Below are 14,171 nucleotides of genomic sequence, written 5' to 3'. Positions count from 1 at the left end.
ATCACAGCTTATGTGGGTCAAAGATGACCTGAGACTCAGGACAACTGGCATTGACAGGATTCCCCAGATGGAACATATGGTGGAAACCTGCATCAAGGAGCACAGAAGTTGTAACCGTTTGGTTTACCCGGAGCAATCAGCGGTAGCAGAACATTGTCTTCACAATGGCCAGAGGATTGACTTCAACGGCACAAAACTACTGTGCCGTGCCAATAGCTTTTGGAACCACCTGGTGAAGGAAACCATTGAAATAAAGCTGGAGGAAAAGAATTTTAACAAAGACAAAGGTTTCACTCTGAGTAAGAACTGAAATTCGATTGTAAGCAAGGTATGACAGTGGAAATGTGATTGGATGAGGACTAACCAATCAGAAGGGACGGATGATGGGGGTATAAATGCCATCAGACTAGACATACCCAGGCATCATCCCTGATGATGATGGCAGAGTTTATCATCAAAAAGTAGGTTTAAATTGATACCCGTGCCTGGCTAGAAGCCTGAGAAGAGTTTATTCCTAATCTTGAACGTTGACACTTTCTGTTTCAACCAGCAACCCTGAAAATGAATACTGCAGCAAAACAATTCTGGTGGATTGCAGGTGACCACAGCATCTGCAGTGTACTTTGTGTTTATAATTCTGGTGGAATGTTGTTTAATTTTGCATCTACACTGTTCTGATATTTTATTTGACTTGGTGATCTGGGCCTGAACTTATTACTCATCCCTGATTTCCCCTGGTCAGCCACCACCTTGAACTGTTGGAGTCCTGCTAAAGGAACTCCTAGAGTGCCATCAGATGGGAAGTTCAAGGACTATATTTCCAAATCAGAACAGTGTACAATCTGGAGATCTATCTGCAGATGATGGGTGTTCCTGCCCTCTGCCTCGTTGATGGCAGAGGTTGCAAGTTCGGGAACTGCTGTTGGAGTAGACCAGGTGTCTGACTATAGTGTATTTTGTAGGTAGGGTACACTACTGCCATTCTGAGATATGGAAGGAATCAATGTTTGTGGTTGATGGGATAGTAATCAAGCAGTTTTTTTCTCCCTTGGATGGTTGAATTTCTTCAGAATCGTTGGGTGATTTTGATTTGTCTTCTAAATGACTTTTAAGGCTATGCGGTGTAAGGAAATATATCAGAGGATATTCAATATTTGATCTGCTCTTGTCACCACTATATATTTTTGTGTCTCAGCTTTGTTGACCTTTCAATGATGGGATACTGGGAGTGGCAATACTATAGAAAGTTAAGGAAAATTGATTTGAACTTGTCCTGTTGGAGATGCTTATTTATTGCCATTTGGATGGCATAAATATTACTTTGAGTAGCCCATGTTTGAATATTGTCCAGGTCTTTCTGCTTGTAGGTATAGACTGATTATGAATGGAAGTGAACATCGTGCACTCATCAGCAAACCTCCCCACTTTTGATCACATGGAAAGAAGTTCATTGATGAAGCAACTGAAAAGGTTTCGAGTGAGGATACTATTCTGAGGTACTGCTGCTGTGCTGTCCTGGAACTGGGATGATGATCTCTAATTGTCTCAGCCATTTCCTTTGTACAAGTACAACTTCAACCTTAACACCAAACTACATCTACCCCAGCTGACACAATTGTAGGATTGCACAACACACTGCAGCATGTGCTTATGTGAAGATGGAATTTCCATTAATGCTATTGTAGAGGGGAGCTTTTGCCCCACCAGTTGATTTGTGATGGCAGCTGTTCAATACTGCCTTGATATCAATGACAGTCTCTCTCACCTTACTTTTGAAATTCAACTCTTTGGTGCAAAGCTGTGGTGAGGACTAGAGACAAGTATTCCTGGAGAAATTTAACTGAGTCTCAGGCTACATCCACACCAGACTGGATAATTTTGAAAACGCCGGTTTCGCGTAAAAACGATAGGCATCTACACTATGCGTTTTTAAAAATATCTCCGTCCACATTGAAACAAAGATTTCCTCGAATCTCCTCCTACTGCGCATGCACAGGACACATCTACCAAAAACAAGCGACATGTTTGGCGTTGAATCTTGCTGTGAAAGACGGTGTGTGTTTGTTCAGTTATGGACTAGAAAAACTTAAACGACGGGCAGCTGTTGGCTCTTGCGCAGGAAGATTTAAAAGTTAAAAAAAAAAATACTGAAGCATATGAAGGCAACCGACAGGGAGTTCAAGGACAGTATGACTCGGCTGATGACGAACATTGAAAAACTGACTAACTCTGGTGCATTAATAAAGCACCTTGTTAAATGTGTAAAACATGTCTGCATCAGTGTTATCTTGTGTTTCCATACAATGTTACATTAGGCTGTTACACATCTATTGTCACAGAAGTACTTGCATAACTAGTTAAACCACCTTCATACGAGCAAGGACAGAAAACATGGCAAAGTGAGTACAGTATACTTATTTATTCAGTAAGTTATTGGTCAAAGTATTTGGTGAGTACATTTCTAACTCTTCTGGCTTCAGTCTCATTGCTGTCTGTTCTGAAATCGTTAGACTGCATTCAAGAACACAATGAAATGGCGTGCTGCCATCTGACAGCATTTTCAGATTTCTCCGGTTACCCCGTCCACACTGATCTGTCCAAGGGGTGTTTTCAAAAATAGCCACCCTGGAAAACGTTTCTGAAAAACTCCGGTTTTGGAAGACGAAAACGCCGTTTTAGTGTGGATGGAGGGTAAAAACGAAGAGAAAAGGCTTCAGTTATGGATTTATCCGGCATAGTGTGGACGTAGCCTCAGTGAGTAAATACTTCAGGATAGCATCGTCAAGAACTCCCATCAATTGCTCTGCTACAGATAGCTAACTAAAAAAGTGAGCAGGGTATACTTGGGCAATTCTCCACATTTTAAGGCAGATGCCTACTGTCCTTGGACACCTTGGTTAGAAGTACACTTCATTCTAGAGTGTAGGTTTTCTGTACTGCAGATGAACTATTGACAAGTCCCATTGACTTTGTATTATCCAGTATTCTCTGCCATTCTTTTGAACTGAATTAGATGAAGAATGCCTTCTGTGATACTGGGAATGTCAGGAGTCAGCAGAGATGGATTTATTTAGAACTTTGAACTGAATTTGGTTCAAATGTACCCTTGCTGCTAGCATTTGCATGCTGACTCTGTCATTGCCGATGATGGGGATGTTCCTGTAGCTACATCATCTCTCTGGCTATTTAATTATTCTTCTCCATTTGCACCTAGAAGTGGTAGGGCTGCAGAACTTCATTCTCATTGGTTGGGCATCCAGCCATTGGAATGCTTTCCTCTTGATGCCTAGTGACCAGTTTTAGCAGCACTACCTAAAGCTACACTCTGAAATGTTGCCTTGGTGTTGAGAGCACACTGTCATTTCACCTCTGGAGTTCAGCTTTCGGTACATCTTTGGATGTTTTGGAGCCAAGTCACCCAGGCAAAATCCAAACTAAGTATTATAGAGTAAGTTATTAAAGAGCAAATACTGCTTTGTTAATAGCGTCTTCTGTTATTTGAGTAATAATTAGCTAGATTGAATTTGGCCTCTTTGTAATCTGTAGTAATCCCTTGTGTGGTATGACTATAAATAAAGCACCACAGCCCTCTGTGTGATAGTATATTATAGGATTTGGTTTTTTTTAGATGAGAGTTTTTACCAGAGCTGGAGGCAAGGCCTTGCAATCAAAGGGGGGGGGGGGGGGGTAATCCAGCATTTAAAGAACACCAGAATGTTACTGGATCTGGAGGACATGAGTTATAAGGAGGCACTGGATAGGCTTGGGCTTTTTCCCTGCAGTGTTAGGAAGCTGAAGGGCGATGTTAGACGTTTATCAATTCATGAGTGGCATACCTAAGATCAGTATTTTAAAAAGGGTAGGGGTGGGTAAAACTAGAGCTAGAAAAAGGATCTAGTGCTTTCCTGGCGTATATGATGCATAAACTCTTCTCTGGGACCAGATGTCAATTTTAACCAATGTTTTGATGACAAAACTGCTCCATCTATATCAGAGATGATGCCTAGGTATGTCTAGTCTGGTGGTATGTATACTCAATTCCTATCATCTTGTCCCTCCTGGTTGGTTAGTCCTCAAGTTTCCACTGTCCCGTAAGGATCAAATCCCAGATAAGATGACCTGGGACTTGGGACCACTGGTGTTTACAGGATTCCCAGTGAGTGCAGAGCAGAGTATATTGGCCAGACAGAGTGCATGGTGGAAACCCACATCAAGGAGCATAGGAGGTGTATCTGTTTAGGTTACCCGGAGAAATTGGCAGGAGCAGAACATTGCATATGCAATGACCACAGGATTGACTTTGGCACAGAACTGCTGTGCCACACCAATACTTTTGGGACTACCTGGTGAAGGAAGCCATTGAAATAAGACTAGAAAATAAAGATTTCTACAAAGGCAAAAGTCTCGCTCTAAGTAAGAACTTGGAATGTGATTTTAAACAAGGTGGGACAGCGGAAACCTGATTAGATGAGGACTAACCAGTCAGGAGGGATGGATGACAAGACTTGAGTATATATACCACCGAACTAGACGTGCCTAGGGATCATCCCTGATGAAGGTGGTGGAGTTTGTCATCAAAACGTTGGTTAAAGTTGACACCTGGATCCAGCTGGAAGTCTGATAAGTGTTTAAAAGGGATAAATTTAAGGTGAGAGGAGAGGGCCTAAAAGGAGCCTGAGCGTGGTATGTATACAGTGGCATGCAAAAGTTTGGGCACCCCGGTCAAAGTTTTGTTACTGTGAATAGTTAAGTGAGTAGAAGATGAACTGATCTCCAAAAGTCATAAAGTTAAAGACGAAACATTCTTTTCAACATTTTAATGAAGATTAGTGTATTATTTGTGTTTTGTACAATTTTAGAGTGGGAAAAAAAGGAAAGGAGCACCATGCAAAAGTTTGGGCACACCAAGAGATTTGAGCTCTCAGATAACTTTTACCAAGGTCTCAGACCTTAACTAGATTGTTAGGGGTATGACTTGTTCACAGGCATCGTTAAGAAAGGCCAGATGATGCAAATTTCAAAGCTTTATAAATACCCTAACTCCTCAAACCTTGTCCCAAAAATCAGCAGCCATGGGCTCCTCTGAGCAGCTGCCTAGCACTCTGAAAATTAAAATAAATGATGCCCACAAAGCAGGAGAAGGCTATAAGGAGATAGCAAAGCGTTTTCAGGTAGCTGTTTCCTCAGTTCGTAATGTAATTAAGAAATTGCAGTTAACAGGAACGGTGGAGGTCAAGTTGAGGTCTGGAAGACCAAGAAAACTTCCTGAGAGAACTGCTCATAGGATTGCTAGAAAGGCAAATCAAAACCCCTGTTTGACCGCAAAAGAGCTTCTGTTCTACTGTGCAGCAACACCTGCACAAATGTGACCTTCATGGAAGAGTCATTAGAAGAAAACCTTCCCTTACCACAAAGTTCAGCATCAGAAGTTTGCAAAGAAACATCTAAACAAACCTGATGCATTTTAGAAACAAGTCCTGTGGACTGATTAAGTTAAAATAGAACTTTTTGGCCACAATGAGCAAATGTATGTTTGGGAAAAAAAGGGTGCAGAATTTCATGAAAAGAACACCACTCCAACTGTTAAGCACGGGGGTGGATCGATCATGCTTCGGGCTTGTGTTGCAGCCAGTGGCATGGGGGACATTTCACTGGTAGAGGGAAGAATGAATTCAATTCAATACCAGTAAATTCTGGAAGCAAACATCATACCATCTGTTTAAAAAAAAGGTGAAAAGAGGATGGCTTCTACAACAGGATAATGATCCTAAACACACCTCAAAATCCACAATGGACTACCTCAAGAGGCACAGGCTGAAAGTTTTGCCATGGTCCTCACAGTCCTCTGACCCAAACATCATCGAAAATCTGTGCATAGACCTCAAAAGAGCAGTGCATGCAAGACGGCCCAAAAATCTCACAGGACTAGAAGCCTTTTGCAAGGAAGAATGGGTGAAAGTCCCCCAAACAAGAGTTGAAAGACTCCTAGCTGGCTACAGAAAGCATTGTTTACAAGCTGTGATACTTGCCAAAGGGGGCGTTTCTAAATACTGACCATGCAGGGTGCCCAAACTTTTGTTTCGGGTCCTTCTCCTTTTTTGTTATTTTGAAACTGTAAAGGATGGAAATAAAAAAGTAATCTTGCTTAAAATATTAAAGAAATGGTGTCATCTTTAACTTTATGCCTTTTGGAAATCAGGTCATCTTTTACTTGCTTAGCTATTCACAGTAACAGAAATTTTGACCAGGGTGCCCAAACTTTTGCATGTCACTGTATGTATGTGGAAGAAGCTGTCAGAGGGTTTGATAGAAGTGGATTCAATTACAACATTTAAAAGACATTTAGATGATACATGAAAGGAAAAAATTAGAAGGATATATATAGGTCAAAGGCAAGCAAATGGGCAAGCTCAGGTAGATGGCTTAATTGGCATGAACAAGTTGGGCTCAAGTGTCTGTTGGACATGATGTACGTGCTGTATAATGCTAACTCCATCATCACTGTGTAATTACAGGTCCTACTCTGATTACAGTGGGGTTCTGTTCCTGAGAGTTGTTCATAAGCTGAATAGTTCACAAGTTGGAAATGTGGCCACAATCAGAGTTCCCATGCTGCAGATTGTACCTGTAACCGTGCAGCAGCCTCAGCCATTCTGCTGATCTCCCAAATTCCCAGTTATATGTCCAGGCAGTACATAATTGGAGAGGACCTTTGCCAGTACATAATGATTATCATATTTATTGCCCTTTATGTCTGTCTACCATCCTGCTTACAAATCTAGATGGAGAATTTGATATGCTGGTGTCTATAATAAAATGGAATTTTCTTAAATAAAGTGATTTGAAGATTTGCCAAATCATGCTCCTTTCTGATATTACTTCTAATTGTTTCCTTAGATTATTGATAAGCAGCAAAAGAAAACGGAGCAGCTTTCCTCACAAATACAGGTAAGGAAACTTCAAAACACCTTCTCTGTGTAAAATTCCAATTCTGGGAAAAAAAAGTGACACCACTTGGAGATTTGGGGTGACATTGAATATCAGTCCAAAATATTGGGTTGAAATTCCAAATGGGTAGTCTAGTTACAGTTTCAGGCAACTGTTTGAATTCAGTCAGATAGATAGTTACAACATATGCACTTGTACTTGGAAGAGCTTGGATGTGTCTTATTACTGTTCCAACCATTCTGTTGGCCCAAGATTGCAAGTAACAAACAATTTTGAGAGTAATGAATTTAAGAAAATGCACTATATGAAGCTTATTAAAGCATTTTCATTTCCATTTTCTACACTGATCCATAGGCCCTGGAAGAAAGGGTGACACAGGAAGAAGGGACAAGCCAAGGTCTTCGAGAAGAACTGTCAGGAAAAGAGAATGAATCACATTTATTAAGAAAGGCCATGAAAGAGGTGAGAAATGAGGGATCTAATACAAGTTGAGTACCCATTATCCGAAAACCTCCAAAATCTGAATTTTTTTGAGTGCTGACATGGTGTCACAAATGGAAAATTTCTCAAGGTGCTGGGAAGGTTCCCAAGTGGTAAACAGATCTCTGCACATTATATACAGTTCTAAGAAGTGACCTCACATGTGTAATGAACAGAAGTTAATGAAAAATAGAAAAAACTGCATAAAAAGTGAAAAATAAAGATCTCAGTCATGTATTGAAAGAGTGAATTTGTCAGTGTTGAAATGAACGTGCTGCTTAACGAATTGCTGATCATGAAACAAATAAAGATCTATCACGACAAACTGAAAATTGAAGGTAGTTGTGAATATTCAGCAGGCTGGTTGCAAAAATCTGAGAGAAGGCACTATATTAAATTTTTAAAGGGTCTGATGATCACGAAGCAGCAGAAGTTCATTGATGTGTTCAGGACTCACAAAGGGTCCTGATGAAGGGTCTCCACCCAAAGCGTCGACTGTTTACTCATTTCCATAGATGCTGAGTTCGTCCAGCATTTTGTGTGTGCGGCATGAACTTTACTAAATAAGTTATGAATAAATAAGTGCCACATAATAACACTATTGACATAGTCTTATATCAATTTGCATGTATGTGATTCTGTATTGGCTAATTTTCCCTGGATTCACAGCAGGAATTCTAGAACTTTGAATATGTATTCCAATAGGGCAAATTTTAATGCAAGTAATTAAATCTGGAATTTAAAATGTACCACTTATCAACAGCAACCATCATTCCACAATGTTGTTGTAAAAATCCATCTGATTTATTAACATCCTTCAGGAAATCTGTCAAGCTTGGTGTAAATATGATTCCAAACTCACCAATGTGGTTGTCTTTACAAGCATAAACAAACTGCTGGAGAAACTCAGGATTCGGGCAGTATCTGTGGAGGCAAAGTGATAGTTGATGTTTAATGTCAATACTTTGCATCAGGATTGAGAGTGGTGTAAAAGGGAGATGGCTAATATAAAGAGGTGAGGTAGATGCTGGCAAATAATAGGTGGCTGCAAGTGACGAGGTGTTGATGGGCCGGTGAAAACAGATGAGGAGGCAAAGGGTTTGTAGTGATGACAAAGGGCTTCTGAAAATGGAGGGATGGTGAGAAGTTGGTGGAAGGGATAGGGAACCCAGTAGGTTGAATGTGTGGATTATATAATTGGAGCCAGGTGGGGGAGGGGAAAAACTGGATAACAGGGCAAGGAATGTGCAGGTGTTAAAAGGAAGGGTGTGCCGCAGACATTGTTTCCTCTAAGTTACACAGGTGCACAGCTGTGTGGTAACTGAAGTGCTCCTGTGCACATAGCCTTGTTTCCACACAGCTGACATTTTCTTTTTATATAATGTTAATATAATTTTGCAATTTGTTAATATAATACTGAAATATCCTGTACTTGTGTTAATGAATATATTCATAAATTTTCTAAGTAATAAACATATGACACCATTTACTGACATACTTACATTGTCAGTGTTTCAACTTACAGCATTATGGACTTCCGGTCAAGATGGTGATGGTTTTGTCGCTAAAAGCTATCGCTCCGTTTTATTTCTTATCTCCGCACTCCTTCTCTCCCTTTTTTTCACTCCAAACTGTTAAACCTTTTATTCTCCCTTCTGCCTGCAAATACGCCTGTTTTACAATGGCTTCAAAGACCACCAAATTGGGGAAAAAAGAAGTTCCTATTACGTGGATTGAATCCTATCACACCCTAATGCTTCTGTCAACCTTTCAACCTTAAACGTGGCACCCGGCAAGGGTGCCCTTTAAGTCCCTTACTTTTTGATCTAGCCATAGAGCCATTGGCGATTGCATTTCGTAGTTGTGCTGAATTGATGGGGATTTGGAGAAGGATGTTGAGCACAAAGTCTCTCTTTATACTGATGATCTTTTACTTTTTATATCAAACTTGACTACCTCCTTATCCCCAATGTTTTCACTCCTTAACAAATTTAGCCAGCTTTCTGGATACAAACTTAATTTACATAAGAGCAAACTCTTTCCAATAAACAGAGAAGCACAAATATTAGAATTTCATAACCTCCATTTTAAAGTAGTAAATAATCAGTTTACTTACCTTGGCATTACAGTAACAAGGAATTATAAGCGTCTTTTTGGAGAAAATTTCACTAATCTTTTAAATCATACAAAACAGAGTTTAGCACAGTGATCACCCTTGTCCATGTCTCTGATAGGTCAAATTAATGTTGTTAAAATGTATATCCTTCCTAAATTTCTATACTTATTTCAATCTTTACCAATTTTTGTTTCTAAAGCTTTTTTTTTGACTCGTTACATTCTATTATTTTGTCCTATCTTTGGAAGGGCAAACATCCCAGACTAAATAAGGCTCACCTTCAAAAACCTAAAAGGGTAGGTGGTATGGCTTTGCCCAATTTTTGTTTATGTATCTGGGCAGCCAGCATATGTTTGTCTTATATTTTGGTCTTACTTTTATAATCAGTTTGACTGCCCGATATGGGTGGCAATGGAGTTGAACTCTAACAAGAATCTCCATCTGTGCGCTTTTTGGATCCGCACTTCCTTGACATTTGCCTAAATCAATTGTAAATCCATTCATCAGACACACTCTGAAAATATGGGCTTAGTTCAGAAAATATAATGGTCTTCATGGTTTCTCTTTATGTAGTCCTGTTCTACATAATCATTGTTTTCAGCCTTCTATGCAGGGTATAACATTTCTAGACTGGCACAGAAAGGGCATTAGGAGCTTTGAAGATCTTTTCATAGATAAGCGCTTTGCAACTTTTGAACAACTGTCTGTGAAGTTTGGCCTACCCAACACTAACTTCTTTAGATATCTCCAAATTAGACATTTTATCAACCCTTTAATACCAAACTTTCCTGAGGTACCCGATAAAAATGTTGTGGACTTGTTTCTTCGTATGAACCCAGTGGGTAAAGGTTTAATATCTACTATTCAAGATGCGTTAGCGATGTTGAGGCGAGTCCCCTTTGGCAAAATTAAAACGGCCTGGGAGCATGATTTAAATTTCCCTCTGTCCGATGAGGTTGGGGATTCAATTCTCAAGTCAGTTAATTCAACTTCTCTATGTACTCGCCACTGCCTTTTACAGTTCAAGGTTGTACACAGGGCTCATATGTCTAAAACTAAATTATCGCGGTTCTATTCTGATATTAGTCCCTGTTGCGACAAGTGTAAAGGGGACGAGGCTTCGCTTATTCATATGTATTGGGCTTGTCCTAGCTTGGAGAAATTCTGGAGAGATGTTTTTTTAACTTTATCTCATATACTTAATTGCTACTTGGAACCTAACTCTCTGATTGCTCTTTTCGGTACTTCAGGAGAAGTTGACATGCATCTGACTCCGACAAAGCATCGTACATTGTCTTTCACCTCTCTTTTGCCAGTCGTGCAGTCCTTCTTAGGTGGAGAGATGCTGCCCCACCCAGACATGCTCAATGACTCAGAGATATTATGTCCTACTTAGACCTTGAAAAGATTCATTATTCACTTCTTAATTCGAACATAAAGTTCCAAAAGGTGTGGGGACCTTTTCTTGAATATTTTTTCATAATTCCCATTTAGATTAAGGGTGCATCCCTCCCTTTTTTCTTTTGCATTTAAATCCCTTACTTCCAGCTTCTTTCAGTTAAGATTTATGGTTTTTTGTGTGTAAACATATTATAGTTCAGGTAGTAGGCTACATACCTTTTTATAACTATAGCTCTGTGGTGATAAAAGTTCTGATTAACTTTTTTATATATCGTAAGGTTGGCTTGGAGTTGGGTAGTGGGAGGGTGGGGTGGTAACTATATACGATTCTACTATGGGTGCTCTTTCTTAATTGTTATGAATTGTACATTTGATATGTTTGTTTTGCACTGTATATACCTCTTTTTTACTGTTTTTTGTTCTGTTGCATTGTAGAAACTTATTTAAAAAATTAATTAAAAAAATTACAGCACTATTACAAATTGCAACAATAAACACAGAATGGAAGTTAAGTAGCTACTTCCTGCTAAATGCCCACCCTTCTGGTCATTCATAGTATACATATTACAAAAAGAACATTTAAAGTGCTGCACAGATTTCAGGGCTGTGTGTGTAAAAAAAAAGATAAATTAAACAGAATGTTGGCCACAGAGGACCCTGGTGGATCAGAAGGAGAGAGAATGGAATAGAGCAGATGTGGTTTTACCTAAAATTAGAAAATACAGTATTCATTTTGTTGTGTTGTAGGTGGAATATGAGGCGCTTTTCCTCTAGTTTGCATTTGGTCTCACCCTGGTAGTGGAGGAGAATGAGGAGAGACAGTTTGGTGTGGGATTAGGGAAGGGAGTTAAATGACTTGCAACCAGGAGCTCAAGATGGCCATTGAGGTCAGAGTGCAGGTGTTGACAGACATACTTTATTGATCCCGAGGGAAATTGGGTTTCGTTACAGTTGCACCAACCAATAATAGTGTAGAAATATAGCAATATAAAACCATAAATAGTTAAAAAAAATAATAAGTTAATCATGCCAAGTGGAAATAAGTCCAGGACCAGACTATTGGCTCAGGGTGTCTGACACTCCGAGGGAGGAGTTGTAAAGTTTGATGGCCACAGGCAGGAATGACTTCCTATGATGCTCAGTGTTGCATCTCGGTGGAATGAGTCTCTGGCTGAATGTACTCCTGTGCCTAACCAGTACATTATGGAGTGGATGGGAGTCATTGTCCAAGATGGCATGCAACTTGGACAGCATCCTCTTTTCAGACACCACCGTCAGAGAGTCCAGTTCCACCCCAACAACATCACTGGCCTTACGAATGAGTTTGTTGATTCTGTTGGTGTCTGCTACCCTCAGCCTGCTGCCCCAGCACACAACAGCAAACATGATAGCACTGGCCACCACAGACTCGTAGAACATCCTCAGCATCGTTCGGCAGATGTTAAAGGACCTCAGTCTCCTCAGGAAATAGAGATGGCTCTGACCCTTCTTGTAGACAGCCTCAGTGTTCTTTGACCAGTCCAGTTTATTGTCAATTCGTATCCCCAGGTATTTGTAATCCTCCACCATGTGCACACAGACCCCTTGGATGGAAACGGGGTCACCCTGTTGTTGGCAAAGCAGTTATCTAGTCTGGTTGTCTTTTAACTGCCTCCACAGGCCAGAAGCAGCTAAGAAGAATGCAGATATTATCAGTGATGTCTGCATCCTGTGAATGAACTAAATTTTAGAAGCAATGCTCAGGCTGATGTTGAGACTGTGCCAAGAGAGTAGCCAGGCCAACATCAGGAATCAAGGAGAGAATGACCTAACCAGTGTGCAGGAAGAGCAGAAGATGTTGTGCCAAGTTACAGAGGGAAGAGAGTTCATGGGCCAGCTTGATTAGCTGTCACCTGCTCAGTGTGACATATGCCAGATGATAAAGTTTTTAACGTTATTTTACTCTGTAAATAATGAGAACCGATTAAAAAGCAAGACTGGTCCAATCAAAGCATGAATAGCTTCTTCCCGTCCAAAGCCAACCTAGATTTGATGGGAATGAAAACCTTTGCTTTAAGGATTTGTATTCTAGTGCCAGAACTTAAATATGCTTTTTTTTTTACGTTAATAGTGAAAATTGTATTTTTATACAAAATAAATTGCTTACTGAAGGCTGTTGATAGTGCAAATCTCATTAACTCTCTTAGCCAGTGGTTCTACTGATACTCTATTCGTAAGTTTGAACTGGAATATTATGGTATGAGTCTCTTTATCTTGGTGAGACAAGACTGGCAAGATGATTTTTTAAATATATTAAGACCCTCACTGGCATTACAAAGAAATACAATTGTAACCGAAGTGAACACAGCTTACAAAGTAGATGATATAACAATAACAAAGCAGACACAGATTGTAAGATTACAAAGTTGTTGGGGAATTAGGTGTAAGACTGGAGTGCTAAACTGACTGCATCCTCATTAAGTCATAAGAGTGATACAGCATATATACCAGCCCTTGCTGACCATAGTGCCCATCCAACTGGTTAGTTTCCTGCATTCAGCCCATATACCCTTAAGCCTTGTCACTCCATGTGTCTGTCGAAGTACTTCTTAAATATTATCATTGTACCAGCCTCATCCACTTTGTCTAGCAGCTCATTCCTTATACCACAATGACAATGAGGTGTTCATGGAGCCACCATCTTTAATTGTTTTTCACTATTCCTTGCAGTTTGTAGTAGAGATGCAGAACTTCAGTCTGTTATGGAATTGCTTGGCTTTTTCTATTGCATGCTTTTGTAATTGTTTAACTTGCATGTGATCCTGTGATAATTTCACCAGTCAATGATCCAAACTCAAATAGCGTCATCCCCAAGTATGATAGGTCCAGAGGTGATTACATTATTATGTAGTTGGAAGGGAATGTCCCTTATTCATATCTTGCCCCTGTTACGAACCCCGTTACTGGGTCACTTACCAGCAAAGATAGAGAGGTCCGTTGAAGTCTGATGGTACTATTTTTAACAGTATTTATTGTATTTAAAAATGTATTTAAAAATGCACAAAAATAATATCAATGCAAACATACAGATAATATATGTTGTCAATACTAAATCTAAAAGTAAGGGTATAATAATAATCAATAAAAAATAAGCTCTATCGTTGTCTAGAGGATAATGTATTGTCCGATGGAAATATAAAAGTCACTCAGTTCATGCAGGCTGCAGCCTTTTGGTTGGAGAGAGACA

At 39.8% G+C, this 14,171-nt stretch overlaps 1 protein-coding gene across 5 annotated transcripts in view; it reads left to right on the top strand.

Moving 5' to 3' along the window:
* The window catches only part of cep85 (centrosomal protein 85), a 131,630-nt gene that overhangs the window by 90,826 nt on the left and 26,633 nt on the right, over window positions 1–14,171 (top strand). For all 5 annotated transcript variants that reach the window (XM_073034579.1, XM_073034573.1, XM_073034577.1 and 2 more), the window contains 2 exons: window positions 6,898–6,948; window positions 7,303–7,410. In XM_073034579.1, the coding sequence (XP_072890680.1) occupies window positions 6,898–6,948; window positions 7,303–7,410 (159 nt within the window). The remainder of the gene's footprint in view (window positions 1–6,897; window positions 6,949–7,302; window positions 7,411–14,171) is intronic.

The sequence above is a fragment of the Hemitrygon akajei genome, chromosome 32, assembly GCF_048418815.1.
Source record: "Hemitrygon akajei chromosome 32, sHemAka1.3, whole genome shotgun sequence".
NCBI lineage: Eukaryota > Metazoa > Chordata > Chondrichthyes > Myliobatiformes > Dasyatidae > Hemitrygon > Hemitrygon akajei.
This window is presented reverse-complemented; position numbering and strand designations above follow the sequence as displayed.